This window comes from Oncorhynchus clarkii, chromosome 17 (assembly GCF_045791955.1).
Source record: "Oncorhynchus clarkii lewisi isolate Uvic-CL-2024 chromosome 17, UVic_Ocla_1.0, whole genome shotgun sequence".
Classification (NCBI taxonomy): Eukaryota; Metazoa; Chordata; class Actinopteri; order Salmoniformes; family Salmonidae; genus Oncorhynchus; species Oncorhynchus clarkii.
The window spans coordinates 22779624-22799672 of record NC_092163.1 but is presented as its reverse complement, the minus strand read 5'-3'; the positions used below and the strand labels follow the sequence as shown (position 1 = coordinate 22799672).

The 20049-nt window shown below is 45.0% G+C and overlaps 1 protein-coding gene across 1 annotated transcript in view; it reads left to right on the top strand.

Moving 5' to 3' along the window:
• The window catches only part of LOC139370551 (egl nine homolog 1-like), a 45725-nt gene extending 25901 nt beyond the window's left edge, over nucleotides 1-19824 (top strand). The window contains exons 3-5 of the mRNA XM_071110118.1: nucleotides 12003-12139; nucleotides 16007-16074; nucleotides 16428-19824. Of these exons, the coding sequence (XP_070966219.1) occupies nucleotides 12003-12139; nucleotides 16007-16074; nucleotides 16428-16483 (261 nt within the window). The 3' untranslated portion in view covers nucleotides 16484-19824. The remainder of the gene's footprint in view (nucleotides 1-12002; nucleotides 12140-16006; nucleotides 16075-16427) is intronic.
• Nucleotides 19825-20049: the final 225 nt, after the last annotated feature.

Genomic DNA, 20049 nt, shown 5'->3' with positions numbered 1-20049 from the left:
ATGGCACAACAATGGGACTCAGGATCTTGTCAAGGTATCTCTTTGCATTCAAATTGCAATCAATAAAATGCAATTGTGTTTGTTGTCCGTATCTTATGCCTGCCCATACCATAACCCCACTGCCACCATGGGACATTCTGTTGACAACGTTGACATCAGCAAACCGCTCGCCCACAGGACGCCATACACGCTGTCTGCCATCTGCCCGGAACAGTTGAAACCGGGATTCATCCGTGAAGTCGGTCACGACGCCGAACTGCAGTGTAACGGTTTTCATATAGTGAAGGAGAGTCGGACCAAACTGCAGCGTGTCGATTGCGATTCATGTTTAATGAAAAAACACACTAAACACAAACACTACAAAAACAATAAACGTAACGAAAACCGAAACAGCCTATACTTGTGTAAACTAACACAGACCAAGGACATCAGGACTCTAAGGACAATCACCCACAAACACACAGTGAAACCCAGGCTACCTAAATATGGTTCCCAATCAGAGACAATGACTAACACCTGCCTCTGATTGAGAACCATATCAGGCCAGACATAGAAATAGACAAACAAGACATCCAACATGGAATGCCCACCCAGCTCACGTTCTGACCAACACTAAAACAAGGAAAACACACACGAACGATGGTCAGAACGTGACAGTACCCCCCCTCCAAGGTGCGGACTCCGGACGCACAACTTAAACCTATAGGGGAGGGTGTGGGTGGGCATCTGTCCGCGGTGGCGGCTCTGGCGCTGGACGTGGACCCCACTCCATAATAGTTTTAGTCCACCTCCTTAGCGTCCCTAGATAGGCGACCCCCCTTAATGGCGGCTCGGGACAGAGGGGCAGCTCGGGACAGAGGGACAGCTCGGGACAGAGGGACAGCTCGGGACAGAGGGACAGCTCGGGACAGAGGGGCAGCTCGGGACTGAGGGGTAGCTCGGGACTGAGAGGAAGCTCAGCACCGAGAGGAAGCTCAGCACCGAGAGGAAGCTCAGCACTGAGAGGAAGCTCAGCACTGAGAGGAAGCCCAGGCAGGTAGTTGGCTCTGGCAGATCCCGGCTGGCTGGCAGTTCTGGCAGATCCCGGCTGACTGGCGGATCCTGGCTGACTGGCGGATCTGGAAGATCCTGGCTGAATGGCGGATCCTGGCTGAATAGCGGATCCTGGCTGACTGGCGGATCAGGAAGAGTCTGGTTGACTGGCAGATCTGGAAGAGTCTGGTTGACTGACAGATCTGGAAGAGTCTGGTTGACTGGCAGATCTGGAAGAGTCTGGTTGACTGGCAGATCTGGAAGAGTCTGGTAGACTGGCAGATCTGGAAGAGTCTGGTAGACTGGCAGATCTGGAAGAGTCTGGTAGACTGGCAGATCTGGAAGAGTCTGGTAGACTGGCAGATCTGGAAGAGTCTGGTAGACTGGCAGATCTGGAAGAGTCTGGTAGACTGGCAGATCTGGAAGAGTCTGGTAGACTGGCAGATCTGGAAGAGTCTGGTAGACTGGCAGATCTGGAAGAGTCTGGTTGACTGGCAGCTCTGGCTGCTCCATGCTGACTGGCTGCTCCATGCTGACTGGCAGCTCTGGCTGCTCCATGCTGACTGGCAACTCTGGCTGCTCCATGCTGACTGGCTGCTCCATGCTGACTGGCTGCTCCATGCTGACTGGCTGCTCCATGCTGACTGGCGGCCCTGGCTGCTCCATTCTGACTGGCGGCCCTGGCTGCTCCATTCTGACTGGCGGCCCTGGCTGCTCTATGCTGACTGGCAGCTCTGACGGCTCCTTGCAGACTGGCAGCTCTGGCGGCTCCTTGCAGACTGGCAGCTTTGGCGGCATCCTGCAGACTGGCAGCTCTGGCGGCATCCTGCAGACTGGCAGCTCTGGCGGCATCCTGCAGACTGGCAGCTCCTTGCAGACTGGCAGCTCTATGCAGACTGGCAGCTCCCTGCAGACTGGCAGCTCCTTGCAGACTGGCAGCTCCTTGCAGACTGGCAGCTCCTTGCAGACTGGCAGTTCTGAACAGGCGGGAGACTCCGGCAGCGCTGTAGAGGCGGAAAGCTCTGACAGCGCTAAACAGGCGGGAGACTCCGACAGCGCTGGAGAGGAGGAAGGCTCCGGCAGCGCTGGACAGGCGAGGCGCACTGTAGGCCTGATGCGTGGTGCTGGCACTGGTGGTACTGGGCCGAGGACACGCACAGGAAGCCTGGTGCGGGGAGCTGCTACCGGGGGGCTGGGGTGTGGAGGTGGTACTGGAAAGACCGGACCGTGCAGGCGCACTGGAGCTCTTGAGCACCGAGCCTGCCCAACCTTACCTGGTTGAATGCTCACGGTCGCCCTGCCAGTGCGGCGAGGTGGAATAGCCCGCACTGGGCTATGCAGGCGAACCGGAGACACCGAGCGCAAGGCTGGTGCCATGTAAGCCGGCCCAAGGAGACGCACTGGGGACCAGCTGCGTAGAGCCGGCTTCATGGCACTTGGCTCGATGCTCACTCTAGCCCGGCCGATACGCGGAGCTGGAATGTACCGCACCGGGCTATGCACCCGCACTGGAGACACCGTGCGCACCACAGCATAACACGGTGCCTGCCCGGTCTCTCTAACCCCCCGGTAAGCACAGGGAGTTTGCGCAGGTCTCCTACCTGGCGTAGCCATACTCCCTGTTAGCCCCCCCCCAATAAATTTTTGGGGCTGCCTCTCGGGCTTCCTTGCCAGCCGTGTTCCCTCATATCGCCGGCTCCTCTCTCCGGCTGCCTCTGCTCTCCTAAGTGCCTCCACCTGTTCCCATGGGAGGCGATCTCTTCCAGCCAGTATCTCCTCCCAAGTGTAACAGCCCTTGCCATCCAAAACGTCCTCCCATGTCCATTCCTCTTTACGCTGCTGTTGCTGCCTGTTGACACGCTGCTTGGTCCGTTGGTGGTGGGTGATTCTGTAACGGTTTTCATATAGTGAAGGAGAGTCGGACCAAACTGCAGCGTGTCGATTGCGATTTATGTTTAATGAAAAAACACACTAAACACAAACACTACAAAAACAATAAACGTAACGAAAACCGAAACAGCCTATACTTGTGTAAACTAACACAGAACAAGGACATCAGGACTCTAAGGACAATCACCCACAAACACACAGTGAAACCCAGGCTACCTAAATATGGTTCCCAATCAGAGACAATGACTAACACCTGCCTCTGATTGAGAACCATATCAGGCCAGACATAGAAATAGACAAACAAGACATCCAACATAGAATGCCCACCCAGCTCACGTCCTGACCAACACTAAAACAAGGAAAACACACACGAACGATGGTCAGAACGTGACATGCAGTCAGTTCAAGACCTTGGTGAGGACGACGAGCACGAAGATAAGCTTCATTGAGATGGTTTCTGACAGAAATAATTTGGTTGTGCAAATCCACAGTTTCATCAGCTGTCCGGGTGGCTGGTCACAGATGATCCCGCAGGTGATGAAGCTGGATGTGGAGGTCCTGGGCTGGGGTGGTTACACGTGGTCTGCGGTTTTGAGGTTGTTTGGATGCGCTTCCAAATTATCTATAACGATATTGGAGGTGGCTTATGGTAGAGAAATTAACATTCAGTTCTCTGGCAACAGCTCTGGTTGACATTCCTGTAGTCAGCATGCCAATTTCACGCTCCCTCAAAGCTTGACACATCTGTGGTGTTGTGTGACAAAACAGCTCATTTTAGAGTGGGCTTTTATTTTCACCAGCACAAGGTTCACCTGTGAATGATCATGCTGTTTAATCAGTTTCTTGATATGCCACACCTGTTATGTTGGTGGATTATCTTGGCAAAGGAAAAAAAAAAACTAATTTTGTCTGTCATAGTTGAAGTGTACCTATGATGAAAATTACAGGCCTCTCATCTTTTTAAGTGGGAGAACTTGCACAATTGGTGGCTGACTAAATACTTTTTTGCCCCACTGTAATAGGATGTTAGATTACACCAAGACTTGGTCTGTGCCATCTACAGCAGTGTTAATTTTGGTCCTTGGGACCCAAAGTGGTACACATTTTAGTTTTTGCCCTAGCACCACTAATCAAAGGTTTGAGGATGAGTTGATTAGTGGAATGACGTGTGTAGTGCTACAGTAAAGCAAAAAAAGTGTCAGCCCTTTGGGTCCCCACAACCATGATTAGGAAACACTGATCTACACTATGGGTTTATTAACAGATTGATGAACAGATCAAGTTTCTAAAAGGAGGCCTGGGTAAGCCCAGATGTTATAAGACAAATTGGGACTGCAGGATGAATTAGAAAGTGTGTGTTTGGTGCCATTTTACACCATGCAGATACTCAGGGTGTTTCCACACTTGGTCCCTTTCAGACAATTTTCGCTTATTTTTTTTTGGTTCAGTGTGAACACTCCAAAGGAACTCAAGACCCCTCAAAAGTAAGATATGGAAATATGTTTTAACATAAATACATTACATTTTTATATCAATAATTGTCTTCCTTTATATCAATAATTAATATCTTATATCAAACATTTACATTTGTATATCCCCAAAAACGATTTATTAATATAAAAATAGATTTTTATAAATAAAAAAAGATCTATATTTTTATTATTGATATGATTTTAAAAATATATATATAATTTGTATAAGTTTTGATATTGATAAATCATTTTTGTATATCTATAATTCTATGATAATGACCTTCATGGGGGCAGGATAACATTTGCATGCTGCATATCTTCCCTGCTCCCAACAGGAAGACACAGCAACATGGTCGCACGTGTATTTCACCAAGTTAGGAGCGTTGCAGCAAAGATGCGCAGGACGCCATGACCCTAACCCTGTTGCTACAGTAATATAGCACAGCTCTTCTGACACTGTTGAGGAGCAGCAGTGGATAGTATTTTCAGGGAGGAAAAAAAGTTTGCAGGGGGAATCGAACTCACAAACACCGGTTTCTCCATTGAATCCTATTGGGAGTTATTGATATAAAAAAAATAGAATTTCAATGAATACATGTTAAAACAGCTTGCCATAGCCCACCACGTGATCTCGAGAGGTTGCTTGAATTCCAGTTCCCTTTTTTTAGGGCAATTTAAACTCCAGAGGTTCGCTTGTCATTCTTCCCACACCACACTAGGCTACTGCAACACAGTTTCCCCTGACATAACCCCTCACATTGGTGCCACAAAGAAAAAGAGAGATGATGTGCAGGGTTGCAAAAAAAAAAGTGTATTTTTTATTTTTATGTGGATACACAGAAATTCCTAAATATGTGTGGACATTTTAGTTAAGGTTAGTTGTTTGCATTATGTTATCTATAGGCTAAGGGAGCTTCATAAGCTGTTTATTCAACACCATATTTGGTGAGAATCACAACAGGGTACAAAATCAATTCTAGCTCTTTAGGGAGCAGTAGCCTACATTGGGTGTAGATTTTCAATTACAGCATTATTTAATCTGCAGTTATTCTTCTGCTATTTATTTTGTTGCTAATAATATTTACATTGCCTTCAGAAAGTATTCAGAAAGTATTTTGTCGCTGGCCAACACACAATACCCCATTATGTCAAAGTGGAATTGTTTTGTCAAAATTTTCGCAAATGGATAAAAAATTAAAAGCTGAAATGTGAGTCAATAAGTTTTCAACCCCCGTGTTTAACATGATTTTTGAATGAATACCTAATCTCTATACCCCACACATACAATTATCTGTAACGTCCCTTCAGTAGAATTTCAAACACAGATTCAACCACAAAGACCAAGGATTTCGAATGCCTTGCGACGAAGGGCAACCTATAGGTTAGATGGGTAAAAATATCCCTTTGAGCATGGTGAAGTTATTAATTACACTTTGAATGGTGTATCAATGAGGCCAATGGTGACTTTAAAACAGTTACAGAGTTAAATGGCTGTGATAGAAGAAAACTGAGGATGGATCAACAACATTGTAGTTACTCCACAATACTAACCTAATTGACAGAGTGAAAAGAAGACCAGCTGTACAGAATACATTTTTTTTTTTTTTTTTATCCTGTTTGCAACAAACTTTTTGTCCTGAATCCAAAATGTTGCACAATCCAGGTGTGGAAAGCTCTTCGAGACTTACCCAGAAAGACTCACAGCTGTAATATTGTGTGTATGTCGTTGACACAAAATTACAATTAAATCAGTTTTAATCCCACTTTGTAACACAACAAAATGTGGAAAATGTCAAGGGGTGTGAATACTTTCTGAAGGCACATGTTAATAGGATCTTTTAACTAAATGCAATCTATTAGCTTCCAAAATATAAGTAGGTATGTCTAGCTGTCCGCTAACTGATGGAATGGCTTGTCTTGCTCTTTGTAAAAATCCTGAGTGCATTGAGTGAATGTTAGAAACATTTCTTGGTTCCTTTCTAAACATATCAATTTGAATGCAAAGTGGACTCGGATCACAGAATAGATGAAGTGAACTGGCAAAATAGTTGAGTCCTCGTTTTAAAGGCAGGGGCAGTGTGAATACAAAGAGAACCGAGTTAATTACCTTCTCTTTTTTTTACCCAAGAGTTCACTTTAAAGAGAACTGTGAAAACACCCTCAAAGAGCTCGGTTCGGTGTTGATTCTAGTAGAAACCATGTTGTTGGCCTATTGTTACTTCGTACATATAAAAAATAAGTTAAACGGTATTTCCACATTTTTTTTCAGTTACCTTTATAAGCTCATAGTGGGTAACAAAATTGGAGGCATAGCTGTGATTTACTATGAAGGAAACAGCCAAGAGGACACAAGTTGTGGTACCAAGAGAGTACAGGGCACTTATTTACAAATACCTACACAATGAAATGGACAATCTCTGAATAGAGAGAGTATTAGCACATAGTCAACTAAAAGTGATTAAGGTACTGTTGAACTGATTTTCAATAATGTAAGCACAAGGTATCATTTGCCCTTTGAAGTGTATCCACATGGCACTATGGAGTGATATTAGAGCTGACAGATATAGAATCTGAATAGAATAACTTTGAATCATTTCAAAATCAGACCTATCTGATTGAGATCAGATACAATTTCTGTTGCCATTAAAATCACTCCAAATAGCAAAACCTTCCCTTTTAGTTATTTTCTACTTGGTTAAGACCAATTTACTACTCTCTCATATCCACTAGTTCCTCATCATTCCCCAGTCCCCCTTAGGAGGCGAACGGTTAACTTGATCCCCCAGAGAAGCTTGGGGAAATGTGCATGTTTGAAGGTCAACAGACCCCGCTCTCATTTCTTCTTCACACACTGCACACACACACACATCGGAACCCACGCAGTCAAAGGCAAACACACACACACACACCCCTCACACATACCTGTCACACACCGGCCCTCAAGCAAACCTGCATTCATAAGTTATGTAAATCACGCCGTGCAGATTCCTCATAGCTATGTTTAGCACCAGATTAACCCACAGGAAAAAGCCATTCTCCTTTTAAAATTTTCCCACCCTTAACATTTCTATCCTGCGTGTTTCAAGGGGTGTGTGTGTGTGCACCTATGTGTGTTTGCATGCATTTATTTGTATGTGTTGGCATGTGTGATATATGGCCAATATACCACAGATAAGGGCTGTTCTTAAGCACAACGCAACACGGAGTGCCTGGACACAGCCCATAGCCATATTTGTATTTAAATAGGCAAGTCAGTTAAGAACAAAATGTTATTTACAATGACGGGCTACCGGGGGGGTTAACTGTCTTGTTCGGGGGCAGAACGACAGATTTTTACCTTGTCAGCTTAGGGATTCGATCCAGCAACCTTTCGGTTACTGGGCCAACGCTCTGACCACTGTCGCCCCATACATCACAAACCCCAGAGGTGCCTTATTGCTATTATAAACTGGTTACCAATGTTATTAGAGCAGTAAAAATAAATGTTTTGTCATACCTGTGGTATACGGTCTGATATACCACGGCTGTCAGCCAATCAGCATTCAGGGCTTGAACCACCCAGTTTATAATGTGTATTTTGGCCTGTGTGTCATTGTGTTTGTTGCCTTGGTGTTGCTCATTTTCCTCTTAACTCACACTGGCCCAACTCCCAGAAAACGCTACACGTGGTAACAGCTTTATCCGTGGATGTGATTGCTCCTCTGTTTGTTTTCCAGGTCATGTGTGTACACCGAACCACAACTTATCTGCATAGAGTAAATAGCAACAGACACAGACACATCAAAAAGAGATACGTCCCTTTTTCAGGACCCTGTCTTTCAAAGATAATTTTAAAAAATCCAAATAACTTCACTGATCTTCATTGTAAAGGGTTTAAACACTTTTTCCCATGCTTGTTCAATGAACCTTAAACAATTAATGAACATGCACCTGTGGAACGGTTGTTATTAAGACACTTAACAGCTTACAGACAGTAGGTCAATTAAGGTCACAGTTATGAAAACTTAGGACACTAAAGAGGTCTTTCTACTGACTCTGAAAAACACCAAAAGAAAGATGCCCAGGGTCACTGCTAATCTGTGCGAATGTGCCTTAGGCATGCTGCAAGGAGGCATGAGGACTGCAGATGTGGACAGGGCAATAAATTACAATGCCCGTACTGTGAGGCGCTTAAGACAGTGCTACAGGGAGACAGGACAGACAGCTGATCGTCCTCGCAGTGGCAGAACACGTGTAACAACACCTGCACAGGATCAGTACATCCGAACATCACACCTGCGGGACAGGTACAGGATGGCAACAACAACTGCCCGAGTTACACCAGGAACGCACAATCCCTCCATCAGTGCTCAGACTTTCTGCAATAGGCTGAGAGAGGCTGGACTGAGGGCTTGTAGGCCTGTTGTAAGGCAGGTCCTCACCAGACATCACCGGCAATAACATTGCCTATGGACACAAACCCACCGCCCCTGGACCAGACAGGACTGGCAAAAAGTGCTCTTCACCAGTTGTCTCACCAGGGGTGATGGTCTGATTTGTGTTTATCGTCGAAGGAATGAGCGTTACACTGAGGCCTGTACTCTGGAGCGGGATCGACTTGGAGGTGGAGTGTCCGTCATGGTCTGGGGTGGTGGGTCACAGCATCGGACTGAGCTTGTTGTCATTGCAGGCAATCTCAACGCTGTGCATTACAGGGAAGACATCCTCCTCCCTCATGTGGTACCCTTCCTGCAGGCTCATCCTGACATGACCCTCCAGCATGACAATGCCACCTGCCATACTGCTCGTTCTGTGTGTGATTTCTTGCAAGACAGGAATGTCAGTGTTCTGCCACGGCAAGCGCAGGGCCCGGATCTCAATCCCATTGAGCACGTCTGGGACCTGTTGGATCGGAGGGTGAGGGCTAGGGCCATTCCCCCCAGAAATGTCCGGGAGCTTGCAGGTGCCTTTGTGGAAGAGTGGGGTAACATCTCACATTAAGAACTGCCAAATCTGGTGCAGTCCATGAGGAGGAGATGCACTGCAGTACTTAATGCAGCTGGTGGCCACACCAGGTACTGACTGTAACTTTGGATTTTGCCCCCCCTCCCCTTTGTTCAGGGACACATTATTCAATTTCTGTTAGTCACCTTGTCTGTGGAACTTTTTCAGTTTATGTCTCAGTTGTTGAATCTTGTTATGTTCATACAAATAATTACACCTGTTAAGTTTGCTGAAAATCAAAGCAGTTGACGGTGAGAGGACGTTTCTTTTTTTGCTGAGTTTACTTCCTCATTCCTCCCCGCTATTTGCCTAACAAGCGGTTGATTTAGCCACAACTGAAGGTGAATCTGATACAAATGGTTTGAACTAGAGGTCGACCGATTATGATTTTTCAACGCCGATACCGATTATTGGAGGACCATAAAAGCCGATACCGATTAATCAGCCGATTTTTTTTTTTTTTTAAATGTATTTACTTATTTGTAATAATGACAATTACAACAATACTGAATGAACACTTATTTTAACTTAATATAATACACCAATAAAATTAATTTAGCCTCAGGTAAATAATGAAACGTGTTCAATTTGGTTTAAATAATGCAAAAACAAAATGTTGGAGAAGAAAGTACAAGTGCAATATGTTCCATGTAAAATATGTGCCATGTAAGAAAGCTAACGTTTCAGTTCCTTGCTCAGAACATGAGAACATATGAAAGCTGGTGGTTCCTTTTAACATCAGTCTTCAATATTCCCAGGTAAGAAGTTTTAGGTTGTAGTTATTATAGGAATTATAGGACTATTTCCCTCTGTACCATTTGCATTTCATTAACCTTTGACTATTGGATGTTCTTATAGGAACTTTAGTATCGCCAGTGTAACAGTATAGCTTCCGTCCCTCTCCTCACTCCTCCCTGGGCTCGAACCAGCAAAACAACGACAATTAGCGTGCGCTAACTAGCCAGCAATTTCACTTCGGTTACACCAGCCTCATCTCGGGAGTTGATAGGCTTGAAGTCATAAACAGCGCAATGCTTGACGCACAACGAAGAGCTGCTGGCAAAATGCACGAAAGTGCTGTTTGAATGAATGTTTACTTCTGCCTACCAACGCTCAGTCAGATACTTGTATGCTCAGTCAGATTATATATAGGACACGCTAGATAATATCTAGTAATATCATCAACCATGTGTAGTTAACTAGTGATTATGATTGGTTTTTTATAAGATAAGTTTAATGCTAGCTAGCAACTTACCTTGGCTTACTGCATTCGCATAACAGCCTCCTTGTGGAGTGCAACGAGAAAGAGGCAGGTTGTTATTGCATTGGACTAGTTAATGTTGCAAGATTGGATCCCCGAGCTGACAGGGTGAAAATCTGTCATTCTGCCCCTGAACAAGGCAGTTAACACACTGTTCCTAGGCCGTCATTGAAAATAAGAATGTGTTCTTAACTGACTTGCCTAGTTAAACAAAGATTAAATAAAGGTGTAAAAAAAAAAGTCTCATCGGCGCCCAAAAATACCGATTTCCGATTGTTATGAAAACTTGAAATCGGCCCTAATTAATCGGCCATTCCGATTAATCGGTCGACCGCTAGTTTGAACCAAAATGCAACCCTGTTTCGCTCCTGAACCTCATCACTTTTTTTTCTGCACAGTCAGGGTCACGTCATACACTACATAGACAGAAGTATGTGGACACCCCTTCAAATTAGTGGATTTCAGCTACATCTGTTGCTGACAGGTGTATAAAATTGAGCACACAGCCATGCATCTCTATCAGTGACTTTCAACCTGGCACCGTCATAGGATTTCCAACAAGTCAGTTTGTAAAATTTCTGCCCTGCTAGAGCTGCCCTGGTCAACTGTAAGTGCTGTTATTGTGAAGTTGAAACATCTAAGAGCAACATAGGCTCAGCCACGAAGTGGTAGGCTTCACACAAGCTCACAGGACTGGACAGCCAAGTGCTGGAGCGTGTAGCACGTAAAAAACGCCTGCCCTCAGTTGCAACACTCCCTACAGAGTTCCAAACTGCCTCTGGAAGAAATGTCAGCACAAGACCTGTTTGCCGGGAGCTTAATGAAATGGGTTTCCATGGTCGAGCAGCCGCACACAAGCTTAAGATCACCATGCGCATTGCAGGAGAACGCTACAGTATCTGTATGCTACGGCAGACGATTCTGTGCTTCCAACTTTGTGGCAACAGTTTTGGGAATGTCCTTTGACTGGTCTGCAAATATATATATATATTTAAATATATATTTAAATATATTTAATTACAAAGGTTATTGTTCGATGATATTTGCAATTGCGAATTAAACTTGGTGCTTGGTTTCCCTGCGGAAGATTGTCATATTAACAATGTACCTTGCTGCAGCATGGCATTTAGAAAAAAAGTAATGTTTCAATGCCCAGAACGGTAGGTGTTCTTAAAGGTGTTTTTAAAGGTTCTTATTCCATATGATTTTTCTTTCTATTCGTACCTTGTGCTGTTTTATGAGGGGATATGTTCTTTGACAAATTGAAATAGGGGAATACAATTTTAATAATTTCTGAATTAATGAATTATTGGATAAGTTTGGATCATTTATTGATGTCACACATGACTTGTTTTGTCTCGCAGGAACACGGAGGAATCCTGAGGATTTTCCCAGAGGCCAAGGCACAGTTTGCCGACATCGAACCTAAGTTCGACCGCCTGCTCTTCTTCTGGTCGGACCGGCGGAACCCCCATGAGGTGCAGCCGGCATACCACACCAGGTAGGGTGATCTCAAATCAAATCAAATCACATTTTATTTGTCACATACACATGGTTAGCAGATGTTAATGCGAGTGTAGCGAAATGCTTGTGCTTCTAGTTCCGACAATGCAGTAATAACAAGTAATCTAACTAACAATTCCAAAACTACTGTCTTGTACACAGTGTAAGGGGATAAAGAATATGTACATAAGGATACATGAATGAGTGATGGTACAGAGCAGCATAGGCAAGATACAGTAGATGGTATCGAGTACAGTATGTACAAATGAGATGAGTATGTAAACAAAGTGGCATAGTTTAAAGTGGCTAGTGATACATGTATTACATAAGGATACAGTCGATGATATAGAGTACAGTATATACGTATGCATATGAGATGAATAATGTAGGGTAAGTAACATTATATAAGGTAGCATTGTTTAAAGTGGCTAGTGATATATTTACATCATTTCCCATCAATTCCCATTATTAAAGTGGCTGGAGTTGAGTCAGTGTCAGTGTGTTGGCAGCAGCCACTCAGTGTTAGTGGTGGCTGTTTAACAGTCTGATGGCCTTGAGATAGAAGCTGTTTTTCAGTCTCTCGGTCCCAGCTTTGATGCACCTGTACTGACCTCGCCTTCTGGATGATAGCGGGGTGAACAGGCAGTGGCTCGGGTGGTTGATGTCCTTGATGATCTTTATGGCCTTCCTGTGACATCGGGTGGTGTAGGTGTCCTGGAGGGCAGGTAGTTTGCCCCCGGTGATGCGTTGTGCAGACCTCACTACCCTCTGGAGAGCCTTACGGTTGAGGGCGGTGCAGTTGCCATACCAGGCGGTGATACAGCCCGCCAGGATGCTCTCGATTGTGCATCTGTAGAAGTTTGTGAGTGCTTTTGGTGACAAGCCGAATTTCTTCAGCCTCCTGAGGTTGAAGAGGCGCTGCTGCGCATTTTTCACGATGCTGTCTGTGTGACCAATTCAGTTTGTCTGTGATGTGTATGCCGAGGAACTTAAAACTTGCTACCCTCTCCACTACTGTTCCATCGATGTGGATAGGGGGGTGTTCCCTCTGCTGTTTCCTGAAGTCCACAATCATCTCCTTAGTTTTGTTGACGTTGAGTGTGAGGTTATTTTCCTGACACCACACTCCGAGGGCCCTCACCTCCTCCCTGTAGGCCGTCTCGTCGTTGTTGGTAATCAAGCCTACCACTGTTGTGTCGTCCGCAAACTTGATGATTGAGTTGGAGGCGTGCGTGGCCACGCAGTCGTGGGTGAACAGGGAGTACAGGAGAGGGCTCAGAACGCACCCTTGTGGGGCCCCAGTGTTGAGGATCAGCGGGGAGGAGATGTTGTTGCCTACCCTCACCACCTGGGGGCGGCCCGTCAGGAAGTCCAGTACCCAGTTGCACAGGGCGGGGTCGAGACCCAGGGTCTCGAGCTTGATGACGAGCTTGGAGGGTACTATGGTGTTGAATGCCGAGCTGTAGTCGATGAACAGCATTCTCACATAGGTATTCCTCTTGTCCAGATGGGTTAGGGCAGTGTGCAGTGTGGTTGAGATTGCATCGTCTGTGGACCTATTTGGGCGGTAAGCAAATTGGAGTGGGTCTAGGGTGTCAGGTAGGGTGGAGGTGATATGGTCCTTGACTAGTCTCTCAAAGCACTTCATGATGACGGATGTGAGTGCTACGGGGCGGTAGTCGTTTAGCTCAGTTACCTTAGCTTTCTTGGGAACAGGAACAATGGTGGCCCTCTTGAAGCATGTGGGAACAGCAGACTGGTATAGGGATTGATTGAATATGTCCGTAAACACACCGGCCAGCTGGTCTGCGCATGCTCTGAGGGCGCGGCTGGGGATGCCGTCTGGGCCTGCAGCCTTGCGAGGGTTAACACGTTTAAATGTCTTACTCACCTCGGCTGCAGTGAAGGAGAGACCGCATGTTTTCGTTGCAGGCCGTGTCAGTGGCACTGTATTGTCCTCAAAGCGGGCAAAAAAGTTATTTAGTCTGCCTGGGAGCAAGACATCCTGGTCCGTGACTGGGCTGGATTTCTTCCTGTAGTCCGTGATTGACTGTAGACCCTGCCACATGCCTCTTGTGTCTGAGCCGTTGAATTGAGATTCTACTTTGTCTCTGTACTGGCGCTTAGCTTGTTTGATAGCCTTGCGGAGGGAATAGCTGCACTGTTTGTATTCAGTCATGTTACCAGACACCTTGCCCTGATTAAAAGCAGTGGTTCGCGCTTTCAGTTTCACACGAATGCTACCATCAATCCACGGTTTCTGGTTAGGGAATGTTTTAATCGTTGCTATGGGAACGACATCTTCAACGCACGTTCTAATGAACTCGCACACCGAATCAGCGTATTCGTCAATGTTGTTATCTGACGCAATACGAAACATCTCCCAGTCCACGTGATGGAAGCAGTCTTGGAGTGTGGAGTCAGCTTGGTCGGACCAGCGTTGGACAGACCTCAGCGTGGGAGCCTCTTGGTTTAGTTTCTGTCTGTAGGCAGGGATCAACAAAATGGAGTCGTGGTCAGCTTTTCCGAAAGGGGGGCGGGGCAGGGCCTTATATGCGTCGCGGAACGTTAGAGTAACAATGATCCAAGGTCTTTCCACCCCTGGTTGCGCAATCGATATGCTGATAAAATTTAGGGAGTCTTGTTTTCAGATTAGCCTTGTTAAAATCCCCAGCTACAATGAATGCAGCCTCCGGATAAATCGTTTCCAGTTTGCAGAGAGTTAAATAAAGTTTGTTCAGAGCCATCGATGTGTCTGCTTGGGGGGGGATATATACGGCTGTGATTATAATCGAAGAGAATTCTCTTGGTAGATAATGCGGTCTACATTTGATTGTGAGGAATTCTAAATCAGGTGAACAGAAGGATTTAAGTTCCTGTATGTTTCTTTCATCACACCATGTCACGTTGGCCATGAGGCATACGCCCCCGCCCCTCTTCTTACCAGAAAGATGTTTGTTTCTGTCAGCGCGATGCGTGGAGAAACCCGTTGGCTGCACCGCTTCGGATAGAGTCTCTCCAGTGAGCCATGTTTCAGTGAAGCAAAGGACGTTACAGTCTCTGATGTCCCTCTGGAATGCTACCCTTGCTCGGATTTCATCAACCTTGTTGTCAAGAGACTGGACATTGGCAAGAAGAATGCTAGGGAGTGGTGCACGGTGTGCCCGTCTCCGGAGTCTGACCAGAAGACCGCCTCGTTTCCCTCTCTTTCGGAGTCGTTTTTTTGGGTCGCTGCATAGGATCCACTCCGTTGTCCTGTTTGTAAGGCAGAACACAGGGTCCGCGTCGCGAAAAACATATTCTTGGTCGTACTGATGGTGAGTTGATGCTGATCTTATATTCAGTAGTTCTTCTCGACTGTATGTAATGAAACCTAAGATGACCTGGGGTACTAATGTAAGAAATAACACGTAAAAAAACAAAAAACTGCATAGTTTCCTAGGAACGCGAAGCGAGGCGGCCATCTCTGTCGGCGCCGGAAGTCGCAATCTTAGCTTGACCTCTGACCTTTTGACCCCAGAGAAAATGTCCTACTCCTGACCTTCAACCCAGAGTTGTCTGCTTGTCTTCCATCACAATCCCACACATTTTGAGAACTTGGTTGAAGCGTGAATTGTGACGTAGTTTACATTAGGTTAATGCATGCCTTGATCTATGAACAGACATTATTGTAAAGTGTTACCACATTAAGCAACACCACCAACACTATCCAGCTTTAATATATTTGAAAATGCTCAATAATGTTAGAATAGTTGGACCATAACAAATGGTTGGGTAGTGTTAGTGTTAGTATATGTATACATATTATGTGAATAATTGTATGTTCGTTGACCTCTCTGTTTCCGTTGTCTCACTCGCTGTCCAGGTATGCCATAACAGTGTGGTATTTTGATGCCGATGAACGAGCTCGGGCCAAGGAGAAATACCTAACAAGTAAGATGGAGTCCTGGACACGTATTCATAAAAAATCTCAAAGTAGGAGTGCTGATATAGGATCGGTTTTGCCTTTTGGATCGTAATAAATAAGATCAAATTATCCTAGATCAGCACTGTGAGACTAAGACTCTTTATGACTACAGGACCATAGTGATCATCATACGAAGTAAGACTTTATAGGAAGTCATTGAAAATAAGAATTTTGTTCATAACTGGTTGAATAAAAATGAATAAAATAAGAATTTGTTCTTAACTGGTTGAATAAAAATGAATAAAATAATGATTAGTTCTTAACTGGTTGAATAAAATATAACTCTCCGCTCTCCCTCCTTCTCTATTCTGTCCTATAGGTGCAGGAGAAAAGGGAGTAAAGGTAGAATTGAACAAGCCGTCGAATCTGAGCTAATATGAGAGAAGCGGTTGGTCCTGAGGCGCCACTGCCATCACCTGCTGCTGCTGTGGACAGATTTGGAAAGAGGGATGGATGGATGGATGGAAGGAAGGAAGGAAGGAAGGTGGGATGAAGAGGAGAGAGAGGAAAGAAACCAACTTGGACTAGTCCGCTTTCTTTACACTTAATATCCAAAGTTGACACACACACACACACACACAGACAGACCCTGAATGTGATGTCATTGCACTGCAAGGACTCATCATTGTTTCCCAAGTTTCTGTTTTTGCTTGTTGCTTTAATTTTTTGCCTTTATTATGTGTAGAATGCCAGTGTAAAAATTAGCTTTGGAGAAAAAAAATATGTATGGAGTGAGCCGAATGCAAAGAAGTTATATTCTTGTGAATTTTGGGGTGTTGTAAGAAGGGTACCTATATGTGCTTATCTGTCAGACGGGTTGTCATGGTCTCCATCGGCTGGATCTCTCACTGTTAAAATAGAAAAAAAGGTACAGAAGACTGTGTATGATGTCCCTCGACAGGAGGTTGTCACACACTGTCCGGCTATTGCCTGATGCACACCATAAGTCCGCCTCAAACCATACTGTGCTGGTTTGGATACTTTCTTTTCACATGATCCTTTGCAGCACGGTTCTAGTAAATGAGGATGATGCGTAACCAAGCCAGAACAGTACAGTATGGTTTGGCTTAGTAGAGTGAAAAGGCTATTAATAGCTTAAGCTGCACTGACTCGAATACGATAGAAGTTTTCACGTTTGTGCAAACGAGCTGTGGTGATTTTCACATTGCAGGCGTATGTTGATTGCGGTGCCGTTCTGTGTCCTGGCATCCATTGCTTGGTAACTGGGTCCTGTTCATTAGGCACCAAACAGAAGAAAATGGACTGAAACTGACATGCTCGTTCTCCGTTGCAAAGCATTTTAAAACGTTTCTTTGCTTGCCCTTATGAACACTGCCCTGTGTACGTTACAGGAGCATCCTAACCTGCGATCAGAGATCTGTCTGTTGTTGCAGACGTAATATCACCGTTGTCTTAAAAACCAAAAACGGACACCTACCTATTAGCCTTGCAGCGACCTTGCAGCTCTGAAGTTTAGTTTTGAATAAAAAGGCTGATTTTGTAAGTGCAGTTTGAGTCTGCTGCTGTATCGTCTCGTCATTACAGCATGTGTGTGTGTGTGTATCTGCACGTATGCATTTGTGCGATTCTTTCTCTGACCACTGAGCCGAGATTGAAAGTGAGTGAGAGAGACTGTAATAATACAGTCATGACTATTCTCTCCGGCTATACACCATCGCCATCATGTGGTCACAAAACCATAAATGATTCATTCCTGTTAAGGCACATCTGACCAATGAGTTTTATGAACAGGAGAATTGGCAGACCTAACTGAATGCGGCCGGTATCCAAGCGGTTAAGAGCGTTGGTGCAAGTATCCGAAACGTTGGTTTGAATGTTTCCCTTGCTGCCCTTGAGCAAGACAATAACCCCCAACAACAAAGGAGCCGTTGACGTCGATTAAGGCAGCCCCCCCTGCACCTCTCTGATTTCAGATGGGTTGTGTTGAACACATGCAGTTGTGCAACTGATTAGGTTTTCCATTTCTCCATCCACCCTTAAACATACCACAGAACCTTTGCATGTGATTTTGTTTAAACTGTCTATTTGCCATTGATCTATTCATTTGTCAATAAATCAGTTGACAAGTAAATAAGACAACATTTAGAGAATAAATGGTTTCTTGAGATAAACATGTATGTATTGTTTGCATCAAGTTTAACATATAAATTGAGGTAAATAATTACAGACTTTTTAAATTGGTTTCATTATAAAGGGCAAGTTCAATCAAGCACAGCTGAAATATTAGACCTTTTTTCACCCATGTCTGAATATATCTCTTCATTGCAGTCTCCTCAGGAACTTCTCTTCCCAGACCATGTCTCACATCACACCCGCAGGAAAGCCAAGGATATTTTTCTAGCCCCTACTCTTTTGGTTTTTACAAGTGTATGAAGGAATAAGATGGGTGCAAGGAATATGGAGGAAACTCCCCAAATAAACAAGAAATGACAAAGCTGTTAGCGGTTGAGTGAGTAACAGAGTCTGGCTTGTTCTGCTCTAACCAGGAGTATGGTCCCTACTATCAGGAGCAGGGCAGGGGCCCACCTATTGCATTCAGAAAAAACACCTAAATCATTCATGATTTTGAGTTTACATCAAGGGCAACCAAGAAGACAAAGGTCAGATGACCGGTACAGGCCAGGATGAGAAATGTTCCGCCAATGACCGTCACCCTGTCTTTGGACAAATTCCACTTGAGGTATTCAGTGCACTTGGCCCTGAAAATGGACTCCAACACCCCCAGAGTTCCAAGGATGCTGGAGATGGCGGTGATGGCCAAAGCTACTACCCTACTGTAATGGGGAAACAGAATAATTGCCTGTAAGGACAAAGCAAAGGTCACTAGGGAGATCATCCACCCTGCCACTCCCAGGGTGTTGACCACAAACTCCATCCAACTCCTGCTTCAGTGGGGCTTTAGGAGATATTGGAGGGATAGACAGTTCTATACAGCATGGTCCCCCTGGTCAGGAGCAAGGATGAGGCCCCCCATCTGATGTAAAGCCCTCAGCTCACTCCTCTGGGCAATCAATGAGTTGTGGGAGTTTCAGATAATGTTTCTGGCTATCCAGGAGAAAGGGATGAGGAAGAGATTTCCAGTTGGAATCACTATGGCCTTGGACTTTTGACTCTTGATGTGGTTGGTGCTTTTGACCCTGATGAGCAGCATCACCCCCAGAACCCCAGACATGATGGAGATGATGGTCAGGGCTCTGGAGGCCAGCAGGTCCTGAGGTAAGGCCAGCATGGAGTCGTAGACCTTACACTACATCTGGCCTGTGTTCTTGGTCACACATCTCATCCACAGGCCCTCCTAGATGAAAAGGTTGTCTCCTATTGTTGTCTCTATCCAAATGGGGAGTGTGCAGACCACAATGGTCATGACAAATCCTATGTCTCCCTGGGCGATGCCTAAAATGTCCATGCCCATCAACATGCTCTCTTCTATACTTGCCCTTTCTGGAGGAACGGTGATACAGAAAACCTAATTCCAGAACAGCAAATAGGTCAAAACTTCAGAAGATTTCCTAAAAGATGTACAAACCAAGTTCCAGCATGGCATATTCTTCCACTTTGAGTTTCACAGACATTCGTTGCTGAAGTTTTCTGTGCGATTAGAGTGCAGAGCCCAGAATCCCTGTCTGCTTTACTGTGGTGTCAAAAATTAGGCTGTCATGGAAACAAACTATTAATAAAGACGTGGTTATACATTTTCATTGTATTTATTATTGAGATTTTTATTTATATGAGGAAGTAATTTGTCATTATGATACCAACAATTATAAGTGGACAGGCACAGCTATATCCTTTTAGGTTCTTTATTCCAAACACTGCTTGACGTGGCCTCCACGCAGGGAGCCATAACTTCCATCTGCTGTAGCACACATACAAACCAATGGTGCATGTAAACACTAGATGACTGATGGGTGGCGCTGTTT